The sequence below is a fragment of the Danio rerio genome, chromosome 25 (genome assembly GCF_049306965.1).
Source record: "Danio rerio strain Tuebingen ecotype United States chromosome 25, GRCz12tu, whole genome shotgun sequence".
Classification (NCBI taxonomy): Eukaryota; Metazoa; Chordata; class Actinopteri; order Cypriniformes; family Danionidae; genus Danio; species Danio rerio.
In genome coordinates, this window is record NC_133200.1 from 6,546,947 (window position 1) to 6,573,625 (window position 26,679).

At 40.3% G+C, this 26,679-nt stretch overlaps 1 protein-coding gene across 2 annotated transcripts; it reads right to left on the reverse strand.

The window, feature by feature from the left end:
• Positions 1 to 1,721: 1,721 nt before the first annotated feature.
• nuak1b (NUAK family, SNF1-like kinase, 1b) lies at positions 1,722 to 26,646 on the reverse strand. Of its 2 annotated transcripts, XM_684898.7 has the most exons (7): positions 25,647 to 26,646; positions 13,250 to 13,370; positions 10,034 to 10,185; positions 8,149 to 8,214; positions 7,948 to 8,067; positions 6,717 to 6,849; positions 1,722 to 6,616 (listed from the first exon to the last, which is right to left on the reverse strand). In XM_684898.7, the coding sequence occupies exons 1-7, from the start codon at positions 25,863 to 25,865 to the stop codon at positions 5,586 to 5,588; spliced, it is 1,842 nt and encodes a 613-aa protein (XP_689990.3). In that variant the 5' UTR covers positions 25,866 to 26,646; the 3' UTR covers positions 1,722 to 5,585. The 2 variants fall into 2 exon arrangements, with proteins under 2 accessions (XP_689990.3, XP_073798825.1); XM_073942724.1 differs by lacking the exon at positions 10,034 to 10,185.
• Between the last annotated feature and the right edge of the window lie 33 nt (positions 26,647 to 26,679).

Consider the following 26,679-nt stretch of genomic DNA (forward strand, 5'->3'; position numbering starts at 1 on the left):
CTGTGTCGAGTTTCTTCTCTGCTGTTTTGCTTTTCCTGAACACTTCCTGGATGTACAAGTGGCTCAAACTCGCTCATTTTGAGGCATGAACCGGCGGACGTGCAACAACTTTAACTATGAGGTAAACACAAAACAAAACTTTCCATCAGGAGCTCCTTCACGGGACTCCACACTTGTAAACAATCACTTTATTGTGCTCGCGTCCAGCTCGCGCCATTTGCACGGCTCTTGGTCCCACCCAGACTCGTCAGCGCTACCAAGCCGACCAATCACAGAGCTTGTGCTACGCGTCGTTGCACAATTTTTAAGAGGTGCACGTCAGCGATGCCGGCGTTTGATGCAGACGTATAAATCAGCCTTAAGCCTCTCAAACTTTCTGTCTTCTTCTTCTTCTGTGTTACAAGCGGGTGTCAGAAGCTTAAATTTGTGTAGCGCCATCTAACATCAAGGAGTGATTTTGCATACTCTCCTGCTCGACACCAGTGAAAATCGCTTAGGTTTGAGTTTGGAAAAACGTCTCGAGAAATGCTGATGATAAACGCAAACAGAAAGTGTCCCGGTGTGTACGAGACTTTAGTGCGGATGTTGACAGAGACCTATATTTTTGGTTGTTTGGAGTAGACTTGGGCGGTATCCAAATTTCGATACCTTCAAACTTCCGGTTATACGGTTTTACCATGCATAATAAAAAAAATTATGACGTAAGGCTCAGACAGCGTCATGAAACTGTTGGGTTGTGCCTTATCCATTCAGAAACTGAGTACCGTATATGCAACCTTGGGTTTAAGGTATTTCCATCCCTCATGGTCACCTTTTAGTTGCACAATATTTCAAATTGCATTATTTGTATTTACCGCCTCTCCCTTCTCATTCCGTCGAAACCCAAAATATTGCCAAACTGCAGAAGTTGTGGTTTTAATTCGAGACCAGGTCACCTGGTGTGTCTCGCCACCTTTTCCTCACCTCTCTCTTTCCCCTGCAGGCTGTGATGACGAACACACATATGCTTTTTTTACGCATTAATAAATAATGTTTAATATTTAATCCTCGTCACCTATATAAGTGCATTGTTTTTTTTATGATGGTGTAATGGTATTGAAACTGATACTGTTGCTATTTTTAGATCCCGCGGTATACCATTTTGCTGTATTACCACCCAGGCCTAGTTTGGAGTGAACTAAAAGGAGCAACTGTACAAGAGTTTGTTTTAATCAAACAAAAACTGACTTGTGTGAAAACCCTGGGGGCTATTTGGGATATTTTAGCAATGGGACTGCCTAGAAGGTGTACACACATCCAGAGTGTTTTAAACCTAAAATAAAATCAAGTACTGTAGTAGCACGACTGTATTTGGGTCGATTTGGTTTGTGCAGCAGGTCTGCTAAATTTCTTTCTCTCTGGCACGCGGCTGAAACGCTCTCTTGTTCTGTTTTCGTGGGCCCTGGAGAGCAGCTCTGCATCACATTAAAGCTGGCAAAGACAGCGGCTTCTCCTTTATATATTTCTCCCCTCAGATCTTGTCTCTCTTTTTTTATGCACACTTCTTATTTACAATCTTTGGCCTGCTTAAAGGAATAGTTTGACCAAAAATGAGAATTGTCATGTCGTAATAAACCTGTTTTCCAGACCAAATGACGATCCAAATAGTTCATTAAAAGATTTGTGGCCTGCTAACTGAAAAATATGATTAAATGCAAAGTCAAATAAAGCAGACACAGATATCACTTTCTTTGAAATCAGTTTATTGAGTTGGTTTTACACAGATTTGGTTTTGTGGTACAAAACACTGCTGGTTAGCGAGATATCTCTACCAAACAACAACCAAAGCAGCTGAATACACAACCAAAGCTTTACAACACAGTCAACCACATGACCGCAATGCACCATCTCTGTTATTTTGCTCTTCCAGTTGTCTTTCAGTGTTTGTTTGCGTCTAAACACACACTCGCACATGCACACTTCATATGAGTGCTTTTAAATGAAATGGCTTCACCACCAATAAATAGAGTATAAAAATGCAATCGTAATAATTTTATTATAAAAAAAATTAAACAAAAGATAGCAAAGGCACTGAACGAAAAACACCTTGGCAGTCCAGGTTTTTCAAACGGATACCAAACCCCCCAAAAAAAGATTATGGCATTAATCAAAACAAATAGTAATTAACCATAATAAAATAATGCATAAATAACATAATACTACCATTTCAGTACTGTCAATACACAATATCCAGTCAAGTTTTCCGCTAATTTGGACTAAAATGCACCAGGTATTTCCAGTTTGGCTGAAAGCATGTTTGCATTTGATTTGCAATGGCCGCCTCTCTGTTAATCTCAGTTATGATGGCACTATGGTTAGCGATGGCACATTTGGGTGGATGCTCAACTTTGTCCTAAGACAAATAAGGTTGATCGTGAATATCGTGACACCAAATATTGGGTCAGATCTGTGAGGCGGCGTTTGAGATTTCTGACACGCATCAAATGACCCTGACGAAACTGCAGTAGATGTGATTGATCTTCTCTTTATGCCAATGCTAGACATACATGTAGAGATCAGGAGAGATTATACGCACGACGTTCTTCCGTATGGTAAATCAATAATAATAATATTTTGGAGAATCAAAAACAAAAGCGCAATAACATAAAAATACTAACATAGTATAATTTGATCACTGAATCCAGTTGACAATACAATGCAATACAGAAATGCAGTACGATACGATACACATTAGGTGCGTCTATTATGTCTGCCCAGGACCTCCTTTGAACGAAATGCCTCCTGTGATCTTTTTTCAGTTGAAATTTGTCCATTACTGCTGATACAACATAAACAAGAACTGGTTGGCTTCATTTAAGTAGAATCAAAACAGCTTGTATGAGTTTACAAAAATAAATTCAAACATTAGTAACCTAATTTATTCAATTAAAACATGATGACATTAAGTCATGACAGAATTTTTCTAACGGTTCAGCAAACTTAGCCTCTCCTGTAATATATGACATAGTGTCCATAAACCACCAACCTAATTTCACCAAGTAGGACATGTTCCTGGATTGAAATGTCATAGCCAATCAGAATTAAGGGATTTGTTTACAGTTTATGTTAAGTTTAGGCTTACGGTTAGATTTATGCATTTCAACATGATTGTTGTCCAACTATTGATTTTGTGAATAATTTACCATTGTGGTTGAGTTTAGGGGTAGGGAATAGGCATTGCTTAATTTGTGAATTGCAAGGTCTCGGAACAGATCGGGGTAAGGGATTCTGCATTTTACCCAAGGATGTAGTGCCATTGTGCATGAAAGTGGAGAGTGGGGGGAAGGTGATGGCAGGGCAATAGATGGCAAAGGGGTGCCGCCGACGAAAGTCCAGAGGGGGGATGGGGGTGTTGTCGCAGATGAAAAGGAAGAGGGTTGGGGAATCGTGGAAGACAGTGAAAGTGAACAGCGGACAAGGGAGGAGGGCGGTTGAAAAGGGGGATTGGTAAAATGAGGTGCTGGATCAAATTTAAGAGGTGCCTGATCTGGAGTGTTCCGGCACAAATTATGCCCTGAGAATTGGTATGGATTACATTTTTGAGAAAAAATGATGTTCCAGGATCAACATAGATACTAATCCAGGATTGCATCGTACTTGGCAAAATCATGATGTGCATCGATATACACCTTCTTTGGTACAAAATACTTCCCTTATCCTTCCATCTACTTTCTTCATCTCACTATTTCTACACTTGCACTAGTCTTTCTGAACATGCAGCAAAATAAAAAGCTACCTCATCCTTTCCAGTCAACAATTCCACATGTCTCTCTTACTGGAAAAGCGTCCTCCATCCATAAAAGCTTTCACGAACATACCTTAGTAAATAACTCTCTTTCTACTCCAGCTACTTCACACTTACCTTCTAAAAAGACATTAAGACAACAGCTTAAACTAAAATTGCACTTTCATCCCTTTGAAATTCTGCACGTTAATAAACAAAGGACTAAAGATTCTGAAACAATAAAGCTTCTGTCCTGTTAAACCAACGACACAGGGAAGATCTCTGGGTCACGGTGTTAAGATCTAGTCCAAACATGCCTCTTAAAGAGCCTTTGGAATTTGCTGCCTCATCACTGCTTTGAAGCTAATCGCTCTACTTGTTTTCTAACAGGAGTGTTTTGGGCATCAAAGTTCAACAGAGAACCAATAATCCGTTATTCTTAGAGCAAAGCAATTATAATCCCTAAGTATCAACATATAAACACCAGGGGACAATGTTCCTACAGACGAATGGCTTTGAAAAACCTCTAACAAGCTTGTCTCCGCCTAAAACATTCTTTGGAGCTGAGATTGTGTCTGACATTTCTACCTTGTGTTAGACCTTGTTAAGGTGAAGGTGTCCAGAAACCCTAAACAGTCACCTAACCTACTCAAGAAACCACAAGAGTAGCATTCCAGAGAAACATATGGCACATGCACACATGTTCCTGTCAGAACTCAATCAAAAACAACCAATCTAGCTTGCTGGAACCTTGAAATACCCAACGGGTTTTGGAAATAAACTCCCTTTGGAGGTGATCACAGATTGGTTATTTTTCATCTTGAATACCTCACTGTAAAATACTGATATGTCATGAGTAGTGGGGCAGGTTGTAGTCATATAGGGTAGGCTTTGCGCTCATGGGTCCTGGGCCTTTTCTAAGCATTCAATACGAACTCAAAAATAAAATAATAAAATAATAAATCATAAAATGCTGTTCATCTGATAACAGCTTCCTCTGTCATCTCTCTCCACCTCGAGGAAATGACATACATAATTAGATATGAATTACAAAAAAAAAAAACAAGAAACAAAAAAGGCACTTCTATAATTCCATAAATATGATTCTACTTATAGGATCAATACGAGTTTGATCTTACATATGCAGTTTAAATGACATATAAAGAAAACTAACAATTATATATGTCAGTTCCAATCAAGGACAATGAGAGATTTCATATTCTTCCAGTACTGCCAGACCACACCAGTTTTGTATCACTAAGTCTACTAAAAAATATTAATAAATAATACACAACAACAGTTTATTTGGAGCAAGACCCTGGTTTCTTTTTTGGAAGTAAAGACCACAAAAACGACATGTGCTCTGTGAGAGTTTTAAGGTGCTTGATAAACTCAGGTTGGCTCTTATTCTTGTTTCATCAAGGCTGCCGTTATATGATGCCTTACTGTGATGCTAACTCACTTTTTACTTAATATGTAAACATTTTATTTAATTTCTTGCTTATAGGGGAATAACATCCCAGAGTACCAACATCAAATTTACTTACTTCAAACCCTTTTATCCCCCAAGGCTGTAGTTCCCCAAGCTTTACTTGATACTCTGTGTTTGAGATTAAGGAAAAGGTTAAGGTAAGGAAGGATCAGGTACTAGAGTTAGGGTTAAGGTTTGGTTGTGTGTAACCTCCTATATCATCCCAATGAAAAAAAGGACTCACATTCATAGAATCCCAGTTTTGCACTGGTCGTCAACAACATGCCAAACAAACTTCATCCATCTGCTCCCCCTTCTCTTTCTTGGCCCCTCCTTAACGGCCCCCTATCCCTATGACAGGTTGTTGCTGATATCCAGGGCTTGTTGGTACACCTGAGTCATATCATCAAGATCTCCTAACAAAGAGAAGCTGCTGTTATCCCCCGGAGAGCCCTGTGCATCTCGGTTGAATTTCCCACTATGCATGGGAGGAGCTGCCTGGAGGCCTTTAAAGTTGGCCAGCTGGAGGAGGTTTTCTGCAGACAGACAGCTTCTGATGTTAGGGCGGGTTCTGGGTGGGGGCCATTCAGTGCTGCAGAAGGAACTGTTGGTGATGGTGTCGCTATCCTCCCTTACGATGCTAGATGGACGACTCTGACTGCGGGATAAACCAGAATCTGAAGGTGCTGGTTCCCCAAGGACACCCAATGGAGGTGCGCCACTATATGTGGAATACTTTCCATTGCGCTTCAAGATGCCCTTTCTACCAACCGCTCGCTTTGGTGGTGAGCTTGCGGCAAGAGGTGTGATGTTGCCACTTAACAAGTCAGAGGACTCGCTGCGCTCTGGGGAAGAATAGTACCCTGATTCCCTTTGTTGGTTGTTTTTTAGGATTCCCTTCTTAGGTAGGATTGAGACGGACTTTGATGGAGAGTTCCCCTGTTCCTCATCCCCATCTTCACCATCAGGCCCAGATTCCTTCTCTGGGGTTCCAGCACCAGACTCGATCTCCTCCAAACTTGGAGAGCGTTGCTCTTCAGAGGTTCTTGTCTTCAGGATGCCCTTTGGTCTCTTGAGGCCCAAGCTGTCCTCTCCATTACAGTGGGACACTCCAACATCATTCTCCTTCTTGGACTTTTTGGGCCGTTGACGGACAAGCAGGAATGGTTCGGACCGGATGGCTTTAGTGGGTCGAGGCTCGGTCCGGTTCTGCCAGTCGATGAGACGAGCCAGCATGGGTGAACCATTATCTCTTTGCGATTCACAGTCACACACACTGTTCTTCCATCCCCAGTTAACCCACCAGTGATTGGCAATGTCTTCCACTGTGGCACGCCTCTCAGGGTTGACCATCAACATCCAGCGGATCAGACCACGAGCATCTGAATAAAAAAATATCAGGTTTATTGTTTAACACAAAAAAAACATTTCAAATAGAAAAGGCATTCTGCACTGTGTTTATAGAGTACTTAAGTCTAGTACCTGATGACTGGGATGGTTCTCGGTACTCTCCATTGCTGATTTGCCGAATGAGATTTTTGTGGTCCCCTCCATCAAATGGCATACTGCCATAGACCAGCGTATACAGCAACACTCCCAGAGCCCAGCTGTCCACCTACAAATAATGGACGACATTGATGTCAGCTGACTCTGAAAGAACATTGAGTTACTGCTAACTGTTAAATAAAAAAAACTTCAAATATATCCTGTCATATGAAGGGGGTAATAGAAATCACATGAGGGTTGGTTAGCCTGTGCATTCGTCCGAGAAACTATTGTTCATTTGACTCCTTGGACTTTTTAGAAAAGGAAAAACAGCATCAGATGGTACCAATCTCCCTCTTTTGCTAGTTTCAGGGTTTTTTCAGTATCGACTCTATACAATATCATCCTGCCTTAAGACATTTTATTACGCAACATATTACCCTGAGCAGTGAGTTATGTAAGTCCCGTGGAGGGTGGGGTGAAAGGGCAAGATATGTAGGATAGAAATCCCATGATTGCCCAGCAGCCTAGATGGGTTTCGAGGTTTTTGAGTTGTCAGTTCACCAGAAATCACTAGACTCGAGTTGTTTTTCTCCAGGCCGCCACCATGGCGAGAAGTAATGGAGACTTTAGTGCTTCTATTGATTGCAACGGTTGGCTTTTTCTCAAAAGGGTTTGGCCATTTTGATTACACTCTCTACACTGTAGTGTTTTCTGAACACTTAAGCAAAATTGCAGCAATTTATTGCACACTTAAGTTGATGAAGTACACTGAACAACTCCTATTTTAAAAAATTCTATGTGTAGTCTACCACAAAAGAGGCACATGTAAAGTTCAAAAGAATCCTTCAACTCTAACCCAGGATCAACTTGTATAATCAGAGATACTTGCGGGGAAAAACCCCAGCTGCTCTCCATGTTCAGTAGGTAAGCACAAGGCGTGTGTTTGCCTTTTCCTTGGGGTTTGTGGAAGGATAATCCCATCAAAGTGCAGAATGAAGCTTCACTAACCACACAGACTCTCTCTGATAGATCACAGCCGCTCACAGTGGATTTCACACGCTAACATAATGAAACTGTGGGGTGTTTCATTTACGATGATGCAAACCTCAGGGGTTTATGCCTGTGCATCACGTCATGCAAGCCTGTAGTAAACTATTCCAGCATGTTCTTATGACCCTGGAAAGAAGTTCAACTTAAAGAAAAGCTTTATACACGCATGTCTCACCTCTGGACCACGATACGGTCTGCCATTGACAATCTCTGGGGACGCATACAGTGGGCTACCACAGAAGGTCTGGAGGAGCTTGTCTTTATGATACAGGTTAGACAACCCAAAATCAGCAATCTGAAGAAACAACAAGCGTTCTGTTTTAATGAAGCAATCAAATGTAGTGTATTTTCCTTTTTAGACTGTTTAAGGACTCACCTTTATGTTACAGTTTTCATCCAGTAGCACATTTTCCAGTTTCAGGTCTCGGTGAACAACACCATTCTGTAAAGTAAACCAGAATGAATTTAAGGGGTTGGAGGTAATATAGTCATAGCCAGCAGAATACGACCAATTAACCACTGACATCTGTTCTACAAACTCTCTCTATAGTTACAGCTCTGTTAAGACAACCAACTCTTGATTGAAACATGATTGTGCAGTTTGTCCATGTGTTTCCTTTAAAGTAACAAACAGCATTTGGATTACAGCATGCCCGGAACTCAGTCACAAGGGGTTTCAGATCTGAGGGAGTTCATTACAGATGTCTGATGGCCATGAAAGACGCATATGTTTAGCATACACGGCTTTTAACAGATGGTCTATAAATTGACAGTTTAACAGGCTGCTTTCTTGTGTCGTCTGGCGGACCCCACCCAAAAATCCCCCCGCATTGTGGTTGCCTATGGTGATGATGACTCATTACCCTCCCCTCTGGTGTCTGGGAGCTCCTCTGCCCTGAGATATGACATCACGTCATTTTCAGCTGCAAACCAGCCCACCCAGTGCAGCCCCACAGGGACCTTGACTGACTTGGAGCAGTGCATCATGGGGGAGTGGCACAGTCTCATTTATGAGATGTGTTGCGAAACTCTGGCAATTCCTCATGAACATCCCAATTAGACAGCATTTTAATGTGTTGTTTTAAAAGGTGGGGATGTAATTCCATTGCAACAAGCTCGGTGACCAAAAATGGTGGACAAAACAAGATTAACATCATTGAAGTGTTTACCTATTTTTTTCACCTATTACAGGGGTATCCTTAGTTGCTCCTTGAGAACCACTTCGCTGTTAATCTTCTGAACCAGGTAGTCTTTAGGTCACAGGTTCCCAAACTCTGTCCTAGTGGGCCGGTGTCCAGCAAAGTTTAGTTCCAACTCAAATCAGACACACCTGGGCTAGATAATCTTACTAGGTCAGGGATGTCCAAACTCAGTCCTGGAGTCTTCATAGTTTGGCTCCAACTTCCTTCAATACACCTCTGTCTGGAAGTTTCAAGTATACCTAGAAAGAGCTTGATTAGCGGGTTCAGGTGTGTCTAATTGGGGATGGAGCTAAACTGTGCAGGACACCTGCCTTCCAGGACCGATTTTGGGCACCCCTGTACTAAGCTTTCTAGAAACATCCTTGCAGGTGTGTAGAGGCAAGTTGGAGCTAAAATCTCCAGAACACCGGCCCTCCAGAATCAAGTGTGGACACCCTTGCTTAAGGTGAATAATTCATCCATGCAAGATAATCAATTGAATAACAAATTTTTGTTTTGGCATTCTTCAATTAAAATCTGATAATCTGCTTCTCCAATTGAAGTGGAAGTGTCTCTGATGATGTCAGTTTGATGGTTTCAGCCACAATATTTTTTAACCATGCCCTTACCATTATTAATGCTCTTACCATTTGTTTGCTGTGAGGCAAATGCCTCCTTAGCTGGACTGAACTTCTCTGACCTATTATTTGTGTCTGTGGATTTCTATGGTTCCCTTTGCACTTGTCTGTTTTAAAAATCTTGGTCTGATTTCAAGAAACTGGGAAGCCCTTTTACACATTCACAGAACTTCATGGAACTGTACAGTTGGGTGGTTTATTACTTGACAACTCTGCTAAAAGCCGAAATGTGTGACCCATGATGCAAAGCTGTATCACATCACTTCCAAGATTCCTCCCAAACTGACAAGAGCCAAAAATAATAGACTCGCACTGCACGGCCGGTTTTTATCGAATAGCAACATGTGCAGCTCTGCAGGAAGCCCTGATGACACAGGCTCTCACTCAGAGGAGAAAGAGATAGTAAAAGAGAGGAATGGATCGAGATAAGAAAGGTGCGTACCTTGTGGCAGTAGTGCACAGCAGAGACAATCTGCCTAAAGAAGTGTCGGGTTTCTCTCTCAGTCAGCCGACGGCGTTCGCTGATATAGTCATAGAGTTCCCCTTTACTGGCGTACTCCATGACGATCACTATCTTGTCCTTGTTCTCAAACACTACAAAACAAAACAACATGTTGTCAGTTTGTATGTTGTTTGTTTAAAATATGTTTAACTAATTTGGCCCTGTGTAAAAGTGTTAGCTTTATTCCAGTTTAGACTTTTAGTTCAAATAAACTACTAATTTGCAGCTCATTAATAGTTGAGTAGTAGTTGGGTTTAGGAATTGGGCAAGATTAGTGTAGTTGTTTTAAGTAGGTAAGATTAAATAGTTAATAAACTAGTAAATATTACATGCTTAAAGTTTTACTGAATAAGACTTTTTGGCTAAATTTAAACAAGTGTGGATCTCTTTTTTATCTTATTTTGTTATTGCATATTTTGGATCTACACACCTTATATTATTTGGCGACTGGATCTTTGGACGAGCGATTGGCAGTATGACCTTTCTATTTGTGGATCGTAAATAATATAGACAAAGTTGGAAGCATCAGTAATTGGCCAGTTGACTATCATGACCCATCTTCTGTCAACCCAAGGCTTCAATGAAGAGGAGTCCAGTCAAAAATAACCATGTTCAGTGGCGCCTTGTTTCTTCGGAATGCAGCCCACAATAAAAAAAAGTACTGGATCTGTAAGACTTTGTTTTGTAGTGGCCAGTCCAAAAAGTTCAGAGGGTCACAGTGGAATCTGCTAATGACCAAGAGAAGCCGAAAAATCCAAAGGAACAAACACAGCAAATTACAGTCTGACACAGCAGAAAGTGGCTGTTTTTGCAAAACCCCAAAAATCCTCATACAGATCACCCCACCCAAGTGTTTGGCACTGCCGGCAGCTCCTGTCACGCATCCAGAATTGGTTCTCATCTTTTTTTTTTTCTTTTTAAAAACATAATCTCTCTTGTCTGCCACTGCTTTGCAGAAAGCAGCAGGGAATGTAAGCGCAAGGACTGTTGGGATTGTGCAAACACAATTTAAGAGGGGGTTCAGCAGGCGGAGGGGGGAGTGTTGTCAACAGATTTACAGTGTCAAAGACAGTAATTCGCAGTCTCAAAGTGATGCTAAATATCGGAGCTCAGTGACAAATTTTGCAGTGATATGAGAATATCCACCGGGCAAATCCACTGCAGACTGTAGGAAAGGAAATCCCAAATTACTCATCTTTAGAAGCTTAATTGTTTCTTTTGAACCCGTTTGCACTAAGTATTAAAACCAAACAGACACAAAGGTCACCTGTTCTCTACATATTGACCTAATACATGATTATTATGGGACATGTTGTCAGAAAGCATACTAAAAACAACTAGTATCTGTTCCAAAACACACAGAATATACTGTACCAAAACACACAGTAAAATAGTTGGCATCCACACCCTTTTCATCCAACTGATTTCCAACTCCCTCATAAGCTCTGTGATATGGGGTGGTTCATTCAAGAGTACCTGAGCATCACATTGAATGCTCCTGCGAAAGTGGTGTAGAGCGTGACGAAAGGGAAGGGTCCTGATAAAATCTGAACAAAGACTTCCAACTGGAACCAGAGAAGTTTATTAAATAGGATTAAATTCTAAATAAATGGATACTTAGCTCACGTATCTCAATTTGAACTCATCTAGCTTTCATTTCAGTTGTGTGGAAACAATTGAAACATTTTTGATACTCAAATCATAATCTCTTGAGCAATGAAACTGCAAACTCGTAGCAATAAAAATGTTCCTCTGGGAAAGTTCAGGCAGCTAAATGGGTACGCAAGCAATTCACACTCATTCCTCCATCTGAAAATTTCCATGACCAGCCCAAACCCATAAACATAATTTAACACGGCACAAAATTAAAAGAGAAAGACACTCGAGCAATGAAAGACAAAGCCAGACATGAAAAAAAAAAAACAGTCCCCGGAGACTCATTTTAAACTGCTAACTCCAGAGACCCATTTAAAGAGGTGTTCTCCCCTCTTCGAGTCAGGCCAACCACAACACAGGCGGAGTCATGACACAGAACAAAGATGAATACGGCAAGCCTTCAAAAATAAACTGCCCTATAAACCCAGACGGACTTTGAGAGGGAAAACCGTCGAGTCAGCGCGCCGAGAGCTCGCCAAAGCCCCAGAATCAGCAGAAGAAACCAGACGGCAGCAAAAACGTCTTTAGAAATCATCAACACAGGATTTTTACCGGACATGTTGACCGCTGAAAAAATGCAGGTCGGGAATGGGGAGAGTCATATTTACTGAGGCTGATCTAGTTTAATATTACTGCATGAATAAAACACAAGGCTTCACGGCATAAGGCTATTAATAGTCAATGAAAGATTATCAATTATTTATTGAAACTGCATGTTTTATTTACATCAGAATTTGATTGGATGGTTTAATAGATGGATGAGTGAATGTCCTGAGTTGTTGCTAGGGGGTTGCTTTAGTGGTTCCCAGGTGTTTATAGGTGGATACAAGACAAAGATAGACCGATAGACAGATTTTCGCTAGAATTATCAGACAGTTCCTAAATATTTTAGGTGGTTGCTAGGGTGCTTTAAGTAGTTGCTATGGGGTTTCTTGGAATAGACAGATAGACTGAGATAAACTAAATTTAGTGGTTGCTAGGCTGTTCTAGGGGGGGGGGGGGTGGCTAAGTGGCTACTGGCAGTGGTAGTGGTTAGTGTTTTTTGCTATGGTCGTTATTAGGCAGTTCTTAAATTACTTAGGTAGTTGCTAGGGTGTTGTGAGTAGTTGCTATGGGGTTTCTTGGAATAGACAGACAGAACGAGATAAACTGACTTACTGTTTGACTGATAATGGCATGGTTGTTGCTGGGCAGTTTGATAAAAGTACTAGGTGGTTACTAGGGTGTTCTGGAGGGGGTTGCTATGATGGTTATCAGGGCTTGCTAGGTGGAGTGATAGATAGAATAGACATTTTTTTGCTAGAGTCATTGTTAGGCAGTTCTTGACTTGGGTAGTTGTTAGGGTGTTGTGAGTAGTTGCTATGGGGTTACTTAGAATAGACAAGACAGACCAGACTTATTGTTTGATTGATTGGTATGGCTGTTGCTACACAGCTGGATTAAAGTATTAGGTGGTTGCTAGGGTGTTTGAGCAGTTGCTAGGTGGTTACTGATGAATACCTTCATATATAGAGATGATATGTGGGTGGCGAAGAGACGACATGATCTCAATTTCTCGTCGAATGTGAACCATGTCCTGTTCATCTTTGATCTTCTCCTTCCTTATAGACTTGATGGCAACCTGAGGAGAAGAAAGAGATTTAGTTTAATTTATTTTTGTAAATCATAGGTCAAAAACCATTACCCTCCGTAGTAGTACCACACCTAAAAGTGTTTGAACACGTGCACTAACCACTTGGCCTTGGCTCTGACAAATACATTCTATTCTTGAGCTTCAGAAAAACACCTGAGTGGATTCTTTAGACAGAGAGGTATAATCATCCATCACACACACACACACACACACACACAGAATTATCCCATAAATACACATCACAGCTGAGCATATTTTCAGTCTCTCGCTGTGTAATTTTCCTGATGTTTTTTTTCTTTTCTTCATTTCTTTGGTAGGGAAAATGAGGGTGCAGTGTTTGAAGCTCTCTTATGGGTTTCTTCTGATCTGCATCAGCTTAAGCAGCATAGTCTAAAACAGACCTTGGAAATTAAGAATAACATTCATAAAATTCTGAATGTGTGTAAAACCATGGATTTTTGGAATAAACAATCTAAAACTGGAACAAATAAATATTCTAGAATGGGATCAAACTAATGTATTGCAACTGCAACAAACAAACATTCTAGAACTGAAACAAACATATCTTTTGTTTTTCTACGTTGTGAACAAACATACATTTTACAACTGCAACAACAACAAAAGAAAACAGTCTAGAACCGAAGCAAACATTCTTTAGCTGTAACAAACAGACACTATAGATTGGGAACAAACAAACATTCTAGAACCGGAACGAGCATTCTAGAATTCTAACAAAGAGATCAACATTGGGAACAAAACAAACAGATTACAACAACAAAAACATTCAAGAACCGGAACAAACATTTTAGAACTAGAACAGACAGACCTTCTGGAGTGCGAGCAAACAAACATTCTAGAACCAGAACAAATAGAACTTCTAGATTGGGAACAGACAAACATATTACAACTGCAACAAACAAACATTCTAGACCTGGAACAAACAGAACTTCTAGATTTTGAACAAACAAAAATATAACAACTGCAACAAACTAACATTTTAGAACCTTGATAAAACATTCAAGAACTGTAACAAACAGACCTTCTGGATTGCGAGCAAACAAACATTCTAAAACTGGAACAAACAGACACTCTAGGAACAAACAAACATTTTACACCTGCAAAAAAATATTCTAGAACTGGAATAAACATTTGAGAACTGTAAAATAACAGACCATTTAGATTGGGAGCAAACAAACATTCTAGAACTGGAACACACAGACACTATATTGGGAACAAACAAACATTCTAGAACCAGAACAAACAGACACTATAGATTGGGAACAAACAAACATTCTAAAATCGGATCAAACATTCTAGAACTAAAACAAAAAGACCTTCTAGAGTGAGAGCAAACAAGCATTCTAGAACCAGAACAAACAGAATTTCTAAAACTGGAACAAACAGACCTTCTAGATTGGGAACAAACCAACATATTACAACTGCAACAAACAAACATTTTAGAACCGGATAAAACATTCAAGAACTGTAACAAACAGACCTTCTAGATTGGGAACAAACAAATATACTACAACTGCAACAAACAAACATTCCAGAACCGGAACAAACTTTCTATAACAGGAATAAACAGACCTTTTGGATTGGGAACAAACAAACATTCTAGAAGCAGAACAAACAGACCTTCTAGATTGGGAACAAACAAACATACCACAACTGCAAAAAGCAAACATTCTAGAACTGGAACAAACATTTTAGAACTGGAACAAACAGACCTTCTAAATTGTGAGCAAACAAACGTTCTAGAACTGGATTATTCAGACCTTCTAGTTTGGGAACAAACAAACATATAACAACTGCAACAAACAAGCATTTTGGAACCGGAAAAAACATTCTAGAACTCTAACAAAGAGATCCTCTACATTGGGAAAAAACAAACAGACATTCTAGATGAGGAAAAAATTCAAACATACTACAACTGCAACAAACAAACATTCTAGAACTGTAGCAAACACTCTACTGTAGAACTAGAACAAGCATTCCAAAACTGAAACAAACAAAGATTCTACAACTACAGATATGATGTGGGCACAGAGAAGACCTGCAGGCTAACTGGCGGATGATGTCATCAGGAGGAAAGAGGAAATGATATCTGGGTAGTGATTTCCTGTCTATTTCGGTCCTATCTCACCCTCCCAGGCGTGCGCCGCATGTCCATTTAAAGAACAAATGGAACAATGACAGGCCTGATGACAAACCTTAGTTGGAATCGAGGAAGTTCTTTGTCAATGCTGTTTGTTTTATGATGTCACACACACACAATGACAGTCCCTAAAACATGTCTATGTGGCTTCTCATCGTTGCAGTGGTTCTCAAAACAGCCTGTGTCTTCACATTAATGGCGAACAAGCAGGCGGACCACTGCTTTTCTTGGAGAAACCAAAACCACATGTTTCCGAGGAGTTGAAGGTAAATCACTGACTATATCCTTAAAAGGAAAGCCCTAGCGGAATGCTTCAAAACTGATTATGTGGAGTAAAAAAGACATAAACAAATCCAGAAACCAGGGCCTGTTCTCTAAAAGCAGAATGGGCAAACCCTGCTCTTTATTGGAAAGCCATCACAGAGTGTTTTCCATGAGCTCATGAAGTTATGCACAGCTGAAGGTATTCACCTCCCGCCAGGTCCGCTGGAGACGGCAGGAATACTAATGCTGCAGTTTGTTCATACGCAGTAGGAGTGAGAGTTTAAAATAACCTCCCGGATGAAAAAACAAAGTGTCCTATCGGAGGTAACAAGATTTCAACAAGAGAAGCCTTTTATTTATTAATCTGTGCACAAACCAAATTAACAGAATACAATATTTGTATTTCATCGATGGTGTTTGCAAAGTGCTAGAGATTTGAAAAAGTATGATGCTGGCTTGGACAACTTGAACAACTCCACAAAACTTACATTTGTGAGATTTTCTTTTTTGTTAAGTAAAATAACAGAAAAAAAACAGCATTGGCATAGTGCGTTCTTTTGACAGTGGGCAAGAAATACACCTCAAGCACATCTACAACCACTAAGCAATCAGCCTGACTGCATTACAGTAGTAACCACTGCATACATTCTAGCAACCACCCTAATTCCAGTAAAACTTCTATAGCAAAAACATCCAAAAGACCCTGGTAACCACTTACAAACCACCTCATGTCCAAGGAAATAAGTGCCTAACAACCACCTCAAAAGCTTCATCATTCTGAATCCCATAGCAACCATTACACCCCTTAAGCAACTACCCAAATGGGTCACCATCAATAACAGCCACTCTAGAAACCACCTAGTAATGATTTAAGCAGCCACCCAAAATAGCTAAACAATGAATAAGCTATCACACTAAATGCCATAGCAGCCACACTAGAGACCACCAAGAAACCACCTAAAACATTCTAGCATCCACCTTCTATACCCTAAACACTAGCAAAAACACAAAACACCCTAGTAACCACCTAGCAACAACCTCAAATAGCCAAGCAACTACCTCAAAAGCCTACTGACCACCCTAAAGGCTGATTTATACTTCTGACGCATAGCCCTTTGGCGTCGCTGACGTGCACCTCTCAAAAAATGTAACTACACGTCGCAACGACGCATATCGCAAGCTCTGTGATTGGTCGGCTTGGTAGCGCTGACGAGTCTGGGCGGGAATGGTGCGAGCCTGATAGAGCGATTGTTTACAAGTGTGGAGTTCCGTGAAGGAGCTCCAGATGTAAAGTTTTGTTTTGTGTTTACCTCATAGTTAAAGTTGTTGCACGTCCGCCGGTTCCTGCCTCAAAATGAGCGAGTTTGAGCCACTTGTACATCCAGGAAGTGTTCAGGAAAAGCAAAACAACAGCGAAGAAACTTGACACAGAGGAACATTTACACCTCACTGCCAACTAGCATTTCGGAAGTGTTAATGCAGACCAACAGAGACAGCGTGCAGAAGTATAAATGCACAGCTACGCGCGTTGCATGCGCCGTGGGTTACGCCGGTCACTTGACGCAGAAGTATAAACCAGGCTTAAACACCTAGCAACCACCCCAAACACAGCAGCTAACCTGACTTCCTTTCACCCACCTTAAATGGCGAAAATATACCTGTAAAAAAACCAAGCACCCCAAAAATTGCTCTAGAAAAAAAACTGAATGCCCTAATAACCACCTTAACCCTAACAATCATCCTTTAACACCTAGCAAACACCATGTATGACCATCAACAAGCAATAAAACCCAAAACATCACAGAAAAAACGTTAGCAACCATTCCATCCTTAACCCAGAGGTGTCCAAACATGGTCCTGGAGGTTAGTGTCCTGCATATTTCAGTTCCAACCCCAATTAAACACACCTGAACTAGCTAATCTAGCTCTTTCTAGGTAGAAATCTTCAGGAAGGTGTGTTGAAGGAAGTTGGAGCTAAACTATGCAGGACATCGGCCTTCCAGGACTGAGTTTGGACACCCCTGCCTTGACCCATCACATCCTAAGGTGGCCATAGCAACCATTAGAACTCCCATTCCACTCTAGAGTTCACCTAGAAACCACTTACACCATCCAGAAACCACCTAGCAACCTCATCTCCTAAGAACTACTTAGCATTCCTACATCCATAGCAAAAAATTAAAACCCTAACAACCACCCCAGCAATGTAACCACCTAAAGATCCTAGAAACCACTTACCAAGACCCGAGCAACTGAATAACACCTCAGTTTCCCCTACGATATTTTCTGATTGTGTATTTTTAAAATGAATTTACTGTCCCTGTCTACTCCTGCCACTAGAGGCCGACATATCCTTATGAAAACACCCAAGCGAACATCAGCTCAGTTGTGTTTGTTTTGATGACCGAGACTCACTGAACCAGGATCAGAATTTACAGCCAGTCGCATTTCTATCATGCAGCTCTGGCCCCCGTACAGGATATTAATTTTCCCCAACGTTTTCATTTCCTACCCAAGATGGCCTTTAAAGTGTCTGTCTATCTTTCACACTGTCACGGTGACCTTTTCACACACAGACGAACACATGCGTGGCACGTACAAACCAAACACACTCTCACATGTGAGCAATTAATCACATACTGTGGAAGGAATGATGACATCCGATCTTGTTTGTACATTCGGATGCACACAAATGCAATGCAAACACGACCTCGTACGTGCGAGAGATCACACACACATGCTATCTGCCTGTCTGCTCGGGTCATTATGGTCAAACGGAGGCTGGTAAAGCCATAAAGAAGCAAAGGTTATGAGATTTCTTTGGTTATCTGTGCCTCGGCGGTGAGAGGTCATGGATTAGCAGTGCTGGATTGTAGCATATATCAACAATCAGGCATTTGTGTTTGTCTGTTTACGTGATAACACACAGCAAAGCTTAATCACGGTTGAATAAACAATGGGATCAGCAAGAGTGTCCTTGTTTATTAGGAGTTATCACAGAGAGATGCTAAACTGAATATAAATCAACAAAGGCTCATTGGAAATGTATGCTTCAGCCTGCATTTTGTGAAACCACAAATACATACTTCACCTGCAGATTCTAGGTCACTTAACACTAGGGGGCAGTATGGAGCCAACAGCTTTCCGTTTCGCACTAATGATATTTTAAGGCATATAATCTTTTTTTTATTGACATATTTACTTATTTTACCTCTTATTGAAGAATAAAAGATTATTTTCATGCAGTGCTTAGCGCAACACCACATAAATACCATAAAACAACTAAAACAGTATCTATGATTCGTAATTGAATATGTTTGCGTTACTTGTCTATCTCTATATGGACAACTCTTCTGGTGTGATCAGTTTGCTCTGTAGCACACTTTGTTATATATGGCAGCGGTCCTCAACCACCGGGCCGCAGATCGGTACCGCTCCATGGATCAATTGGCACCAGGCCGCACAACAAATAATCTATTATTTCCATTTTATTTATTAACGTTTGAGTCTGAATGCTCTTTTATTTTGAAATCTTTTATTTTGAAAAATGACCATAATCTCTTGCTTACATCTCGGTCACTTGAGCACCCGAATTTAACCCACAAGAAGCAAAATGAGTTAGAAACAGACATCTTCGGACAGTTTCTTTGCTAAGGCGCCCAGTGAAGGACCAACAAACTACCAAGGAATGAATCCGCAACCCATTTGTCAACAAATCATGTATATCCACTATGTCTGCGCAAGAAGATCAACTGCTGGAGATCACAAACGATGGCGGCTTTTTAGGGTTTGTTCACATAAACATCTTAGAACTAGCAATTAAATTTCCAATAGAGGTGCGCGGCTTCCAGACGCACCTAGTTGAATGAATGATGTGAGCGCACTGCAAGTCACGTGACAAGAACTGACCGATCAGTTTCAGCTTGTATGGAATATACACATTTCGGTAGACTAATTATCTCAGACAAACACAGAACACCCAAACACTGCAGAGCTTTGTCATTTTCTCTATAAATAAAACTTGCATCAGAGTGACTGCAATGTTTTTTTTCAGCTTGTCATGCACTGGGAAAACGGTTGATGGTCGCCCAGCAACCTACAAACCAACGCCCCCCAGTCCGCGGTAAAAAATTGTCAAGCGTTGACTGGTCAGTGGTGATAAAAAGGTTGGGGACCATTGATATATGGGATGCAAAGTGCTCAAGATTGTCGAAGCATGGTTCCACAAAAGTGCTAAAATATTGTGTTAGCGGTGTACTTTTCTCTTGTTTGCTTTTGAAAACACTAATGGTTGGGTTCAGTAAATGGTTTAGGTCAGTGGTTCGCTAGGTGATCTGTAGGATAAGCCCTGCCTTCTTATACAAGAAGAATGTAAAGCTGCTTGTTAAGTGTGAAGTCACCCGAAGCAGCTTCCAAGTCCAACCGCTCTACCAAACTGTATGGGGAGGCTCAATAAATGGTAATAATAAACATTTACATAGCGATGTCATATCTTCGAAAATCATGATCACGATATATATATAACGATGCCTAATATCCGATACCCAGAAAATTATTAATTTTTTATAAATTGTTAAAATATGGGTGTCTGTGATTGCAGCAAGTCCAGAGACTGTTGATTTGACATGAGCATGATTTTATATCAAATTCACTTCAATGTGTTAAAGGACTAAAAAGTGGTCATAAACAAATCAATTCAAATGAGTAGCGACTTGGACCTGGTAACAGTAATTCATACGTCACGACTGGACTATATGAGACATACAACAAAATGTACCCTAAATAACATATTTTAGATTTGCAAAAATGGTGACAGCGCCCTCTAGTGGATTTGTCATTTGAAACATGCAACGAAAAGTAACAATGCAACATATTTTCTGTTTTGCAAAAGTGTCGTTTGAGGCACGCATTTCCAATGAGTTGAATATAATCTGAGCTGCTTATTTATGGCCCAGAGTATATTTTATTCCTCTGAGGTTGATCTTTCATATCTAACAACAAGATTTAGTGGAAATTACAGTTGTTTTAGATTTAAGTAGGACATTTTTGATGTTTCTGCTATAATTCCTTGAAAGTTATAAAAACATTAGATGATATTTGACAAACAGAAAGGCTTTTAATACAATCCTTGCACACATGTGTGAAAACGTGTGTGTGCATGCTTGTTTTTTTGTACAATATATTGCAAAAATATACAGTAGTACGCAAATGCAATTTATCATGTCTAAACTATCTTAATGCAAGCCAATAAAAAATTCATTATAATAAATTAAGTTGCATGTTGCTTTATTCACAATGTTCATAACACAATGAGAGAAGAATTTAGCTTAACGCAAGCATGCAAGCATCTAGACATGCAAAGATAGTAGTGCAATGCAATGTAGTGATAAATCTATAGTGCAATGCAAAACATGCAAGGTTAAATGCAACGGTGCACTCTGACATGTTTCAGATTGCCATTCATTACAACACTACTGCTGTATGTGAGCGCACATTAAATGCAGCTCTTTTTAAGTCAATAGAGCGTTCCACCTGTGTGATAGCGATCAATAGCAATTAAAACAATGCAAGCTAATAAAACGCAAAAAGATTCCTTTATTGAGTTATTCTGAAATTCCTGCAGATCAATATAAGTTGGCAGGTGTTTTAATGCGCTTGAAAATGCTATAAATAAATGTTGCAATTTTAGGCAAGTATGCTCAAATTAAAATGTGCTGTAAAATGTGATCATAAACTCATTCAAGTATGTAGGTGTGTTTTCATGCGTCAGTATGCATGCCAAGCGGATTTCACAAAGTAGCACATGTTTCTGGATTACCATCTATGTTGATCCTGGAACAACATTCAAATCAGCCATTTAAAATTAATGGATACGGTTAACATTTATGTTAAGTTTAGATTTATGATTAGGTTTATGCACTTCTACATGATTGGTATCCAACTATTATTTCCCTCTGAATTTGGCATTAATTTACAGTTATGGATGGGTTTAGGGGTAGGGAATAGGGATGGATTACATTTTCGATCAAGAATGATGTTTCAGGAGCGCATTGTACTTGGCAAGATCATACAAGTGTAGGTTGCATTCTTAGTGAGGCCACAAGAGGGCGCTAATGCATGTTTTGTGTTCTGCATTAGAAAGTTAGAAATAAAAGTAAACAAAAACTACTAAATAAAACTAGGGTGATCAGAAGTCCTGTCTTCTGAGGAGGTTTTTGCTCTATTGGCCCAAACTGGAGCCATTTTAATTAAAAATAAAAATATTGTCCTAGTTTGGTAAATTCGTAGATAATCAAGTAACATTTCAATGCAATTTTGACCACTTTAAAAAAAAAAACATTGCTAGGTTTCATTTCAGTCCACAATTTTGAAGTGATATACGACTTTAAACAACATCAGAAAAAAGCATCAAAATACTGCAGTGCGATTTTTCATTATATGTAGGTGTAGGACTGTGATGTCTAATGTTTAGTCTCCATGGCAGTTATCAGTGGTTTCTATGTCTGTTATCTATATGTCTGTGCCATAACTCTTTACAGACAGTGCGTCCGGCCGGTTAACAGTTTCTCTGACTAATTCCTGCCAAGCGCACTAAAATGGTGCCAAAAAACAACACCGTATGTCTCCCTGAGTGACTTTATGTTTATGGGCCCACAAACACGCATGACAAATTATGTTTTACCATGCATCGGGGTTTGAGGTAAACGAAAAAACATGTATGAGTGTGTGTGTGTGTGCTGTTTTATTTTTAGGTCTGTTAGCATGCGCTCATACTTTCTTCAGCAGCCTGCCAACACTCTGATGGCACACTGCCCACCGATACACTCAGACCTGCGTGTGTGTTTGCATGACTCTAGGTGTTGTGAAATAGACTGAACTGTATATATCATTTAGTTTAATTATTTACATCTCCTCATAACCAAAACAATTACCAACAAATAGTTGCCATGGGAATTTAAAAAAGACAATAGTGTGTTTCAAATGGTGGTCACACAGAATTAGCTACATGCTAATAGACAAAATATAACTATACTCAAGGTTGGTTTATACTTCAGTGTCGAGTGATCGGCGTGACCCATGGCACATCCAAAGATGAAGTCTTGCATTTATACTTCTGTGTGCTGTTTGTGTTGCACTGCAATAACACTTCTGAAATGCTAGCTAGCACAAGGTTTTTATCGTCATCTGTGTCGAGTCTCTTTGTGGGTGTTTCGTTTTTCCTACCGTAATGTACAAGTAGCTAAAACTCGCTCGTTCAGAGGTGGAACCGGCGGACATACGACTTTAATCATAAGGAAAACACAAAAAAACAGTGTCCATCTGGAGCTCCTTCACGCGACTCGACACTTGTAAACACTTGCTCCATCGGCTTGCGGCTCTCAGCACTGCCCACACTTGTTAGCGCTAACAAACAGACCAATAACAGAGCTTGCGCTACATGTCGTTGCGACATTGTTCCCAACTAAAAACAAAAAAAACTTCTGTTTACATAAAAGAGCAGCGGCAGACTACAGGACCTTATGTGTGCTGGCCATCTACCTTATGTGTGTAGCGCCATCTACTGACCTGGAATGCAAAATATTGCATTTTTAGGCAATTGTCATGTGTGAATCATCATTTTTACATGGTTATCTTCATTCAAAAACTTAAAAACAAAAAAAACTTTGTATTTATAGTTTCCATTAGGACTGCACGATCTTGGAAAAATCTGACATTACGATATTTTTTTTGCTGCAATGTATATTTAAATATGATATAATAGAATAGCTCTATTTAAAAAGATTTGAATAATAAAGATCTACTGGAATGATCAAGTCTTTTTTTTTTATGAAGTGCGTCTACAAAATATATTATAAATTACAATCATATGACAGGGCAGTTTTTCTGTTGAGTCTTGGGATCATCCAAATACAACAATGTAAAAAGCCAACGTAAAAAACATGGTCATCATTACACAAATCATTCACTCATTCATTTTTATTTTAGTTTAGTCCCTTTATTTATCTGTGGTCGCCACAGCGGAATGAACCGCCAACTTATCTAGCATATGTTGTACACAGCGGATGCCCTTCCGGCTGCAACCCATCTCTGGGAAACACCCTTACATTCTCATTCACACATACACTTCGGACAATTTAGCTTACCCAAATCACCTATACCACATGTCTTTGGACTGTGGGGAAAACCGGAGCACCCAGAGTGGGGAGAACATGCAAACTCCACACAGAAATGCCAACTGACCCAGCTGAGGCTAGAACCAGCGATCTTCTTGCTCTGAGGCGAGATGTATAAATCATTTTATACAATATTATAAAATAATATCTTTTTAGTATTTAATAAATAATCTAATCCTGCGATGTGACTACTTTATATACGTAAATTTCAATATCAATGCTCAAACGATATAATGTTCAGCCCTAGTTGTCATGGAAACGCTCCCTCAAATCAAAAGGATGCTAATTGTATGTACTCTAAACCAGCCATAATTACATGGTTTGTGTTGACCACAAGATATTCTGAATACCAAAGCTGGACTTACTACTGGATTTCTTCTTTTAGATTAAACAGTCGCGCATGGCACACCAAAGTTCTGGGTTTGATTCCCACTAAACAAATGTGCAACTTGAAAACGAAGCAAGTCACTTTGTGGAGAAGCATCTGGCAAATGAATAAATGTATTCACCGAATGGACCAAAAAGTTTGGACCAAAAATACCCTTTTTCCCCTAAAAGAAGAATAAATCATACAATAAAATCAATTACATTTACATTTGCAATGCATTTAAGTAATGATTTGTGAAATTTACCAACAATTTATGAATGAAAAACTGTTTCAAAGATAATCCCAGCATATTTTTTTTTAAATGAGGTTGTGTAAATGTGTTGGAATTTTCCCTTTTGGGTGAACTTTAGCATAAAGCAAAGATCATTGCTCTTAGCAGCTGCTCCCAAGTCGTGCTGTGACTGAGCTGTCGTTTAGAGGACAGTGTTAAACAGCAACCAAAGCCGCGTGCCGTGGCGAATGAATCAGGGACGTTTGATTAATGAATCAACGAGCACTAAAGCCCAGTCTGACCTAAATGGCCACAAAAGAACTTGCAATCTAGGTCAGAGTTCATTAGCGACCCGAGGGTCAGAACTCAAGGACTTTACCACAAATGGCTCTCGCACATTATTATTTATGGCGAGCGGTCAGCGGTGACCTTTGAACCCAAATGCTACAGAAAAAGGGCAATTGGTTGAAGCGTGATGCGTTTCATTGGGGGGCCATTAGAGCAACTTGACATGAGATTTAAAACATCTGTTCTTGCACAACTGAACGCGTGCGGTGCACACGCGTGGGGTGGAATTCCCATGAGACAAACCGAAGTGAGCCAAACACAACAACGGATTATTATAGCCGAGCTGACACCCTAAACGACAAACTACTGCCGGACCAAGTGTATGTTAGCTGCACATTCGTTTCCCAAATTATTTGAAAGTTGAAACCACTGGAACATATCAAGGAATCATGACATCACCATGGAAAAACCAAAGTACTACAGGTCAAGAATATCCCAGGGATTGATCCTACACCCTTTTCAACGCCAATTGTATACATGTATATATAAAACCAAAACTAGAGGCCAAGTATCAGGGTAAGGGATTAAACCTACAACCTTTCAACAACAATGATGTATCTCAAAGGAATGCATGGCTTTAGAATTTGATACCATCACCGTACCATGCTAAACCCCACAAGGTGAAGCATCTTGCAGGAATTGAACCAATAACCTTTTTGATAACAGTAGAGATGTATAACCATTACATTCAAATGATTTAGCAGATGCTTGAAGTTCTTACCTCTCTTCCAGAATGGCGTTCAATGGCCTTCCTGACTTTGCCATAAGTTCCTCTCCCCAGGGTCTCCAGCAGCTCATATCGATGCTTCAGGTTGTGTTTGTGATGATGTTTCTTCACACCAGAGTTGCTGCGCTTGACCTCGCCGGGGCCCCCAGGAGCCTCCGCCACATGCACCACTGAGGGGCCCGACGGGTCACCTGGCCTCTGTGTCTCCATCATGCGGGAGGACGATATTTAAACCCCCCCGCCCTCTATGTTTAAATATCTCCACTAAATGCTTTGAAATATTGATAATACAACACCTAATCGGTATAGCTAATCAGCATATTAAATAAATAAATAAATTACAATGTAAAATGTTTAATTAGGTTAACTTATTTATGATTGTCAATATTGACTCATATTTTAATGAGATGTCTATCTATCCTACCTATAGCCGGCTATATCTACAAGAGAAACGAAATAATAATAATCCCGCGGTCTAATTATGAAACGGGGATATAAACGGACTAAAAGGCATATCGTTAAAAAAGAAAACTATTAAACACGTGCCATGTGACACTTAATAAACTGCTACAATGTATCATTCACAATTAGAACGACGACGTATTCTATTGTGCGCTATTCTATTATGACGCGTTCTATTCCATTATGACGTATCCTACTCCGTTATGACGTGTTCTCTTTCCCGTGGCGCGTTCGGTCATGATTTCTCCGTTATTCCTTTGTTTCAATCTACCGCAGAAAATCTCGGGCGAGAAAGCAGCGACCACGCCGGCGTTCTGGACGTAAATCACCCTCATTCTGGCCTCGGATCCGCCGTGGTGTCAGTGAGCTCGGTTGCGGTGCCGGTGATCCGTGACGTGAGGCTCGGTGCGCGGGGATCGGACGGATGGATGTGCTGCGGACTCTGTGTGTCTGCTGTGGCCATGATTCGGTGTGTTCGGCCCGTCTCGTCTCTTCTCTCCTCCTGTCCTGATCTGTGATTCTTTCTCTCTCTGTCCTTCGGGCTCAGAAACACTGAATAAAGACG

What these genes read in the sequence shown, in the direction of transcription:
- nuak1b (XM_684898.7), bottom strand. Translation starts at nt 25,865, where the DNA reads ATGATGGAGACACAGAGGCCAGGTGACCCGTCGGGCCCCTCAGTGGTG. An exon ending in AACGCCATTCTGGAAGAGAG is followed by an intron (nt 13,371 to 25,646) that starts GTAAGAACTTCA and finishes TCTTCTCCTCAG; the next exon opens with GTTGCCATCAAGTCTATAAG. An exon ending in GACCGTATCGTGGTCCAGAG is followed by an intron (nt 6,850 to 7,947) that starts GTGAGACATGCG and finishes CATTATTTGTAG; the next exon opens with GTGGACAGCTGGGCTCTGGG.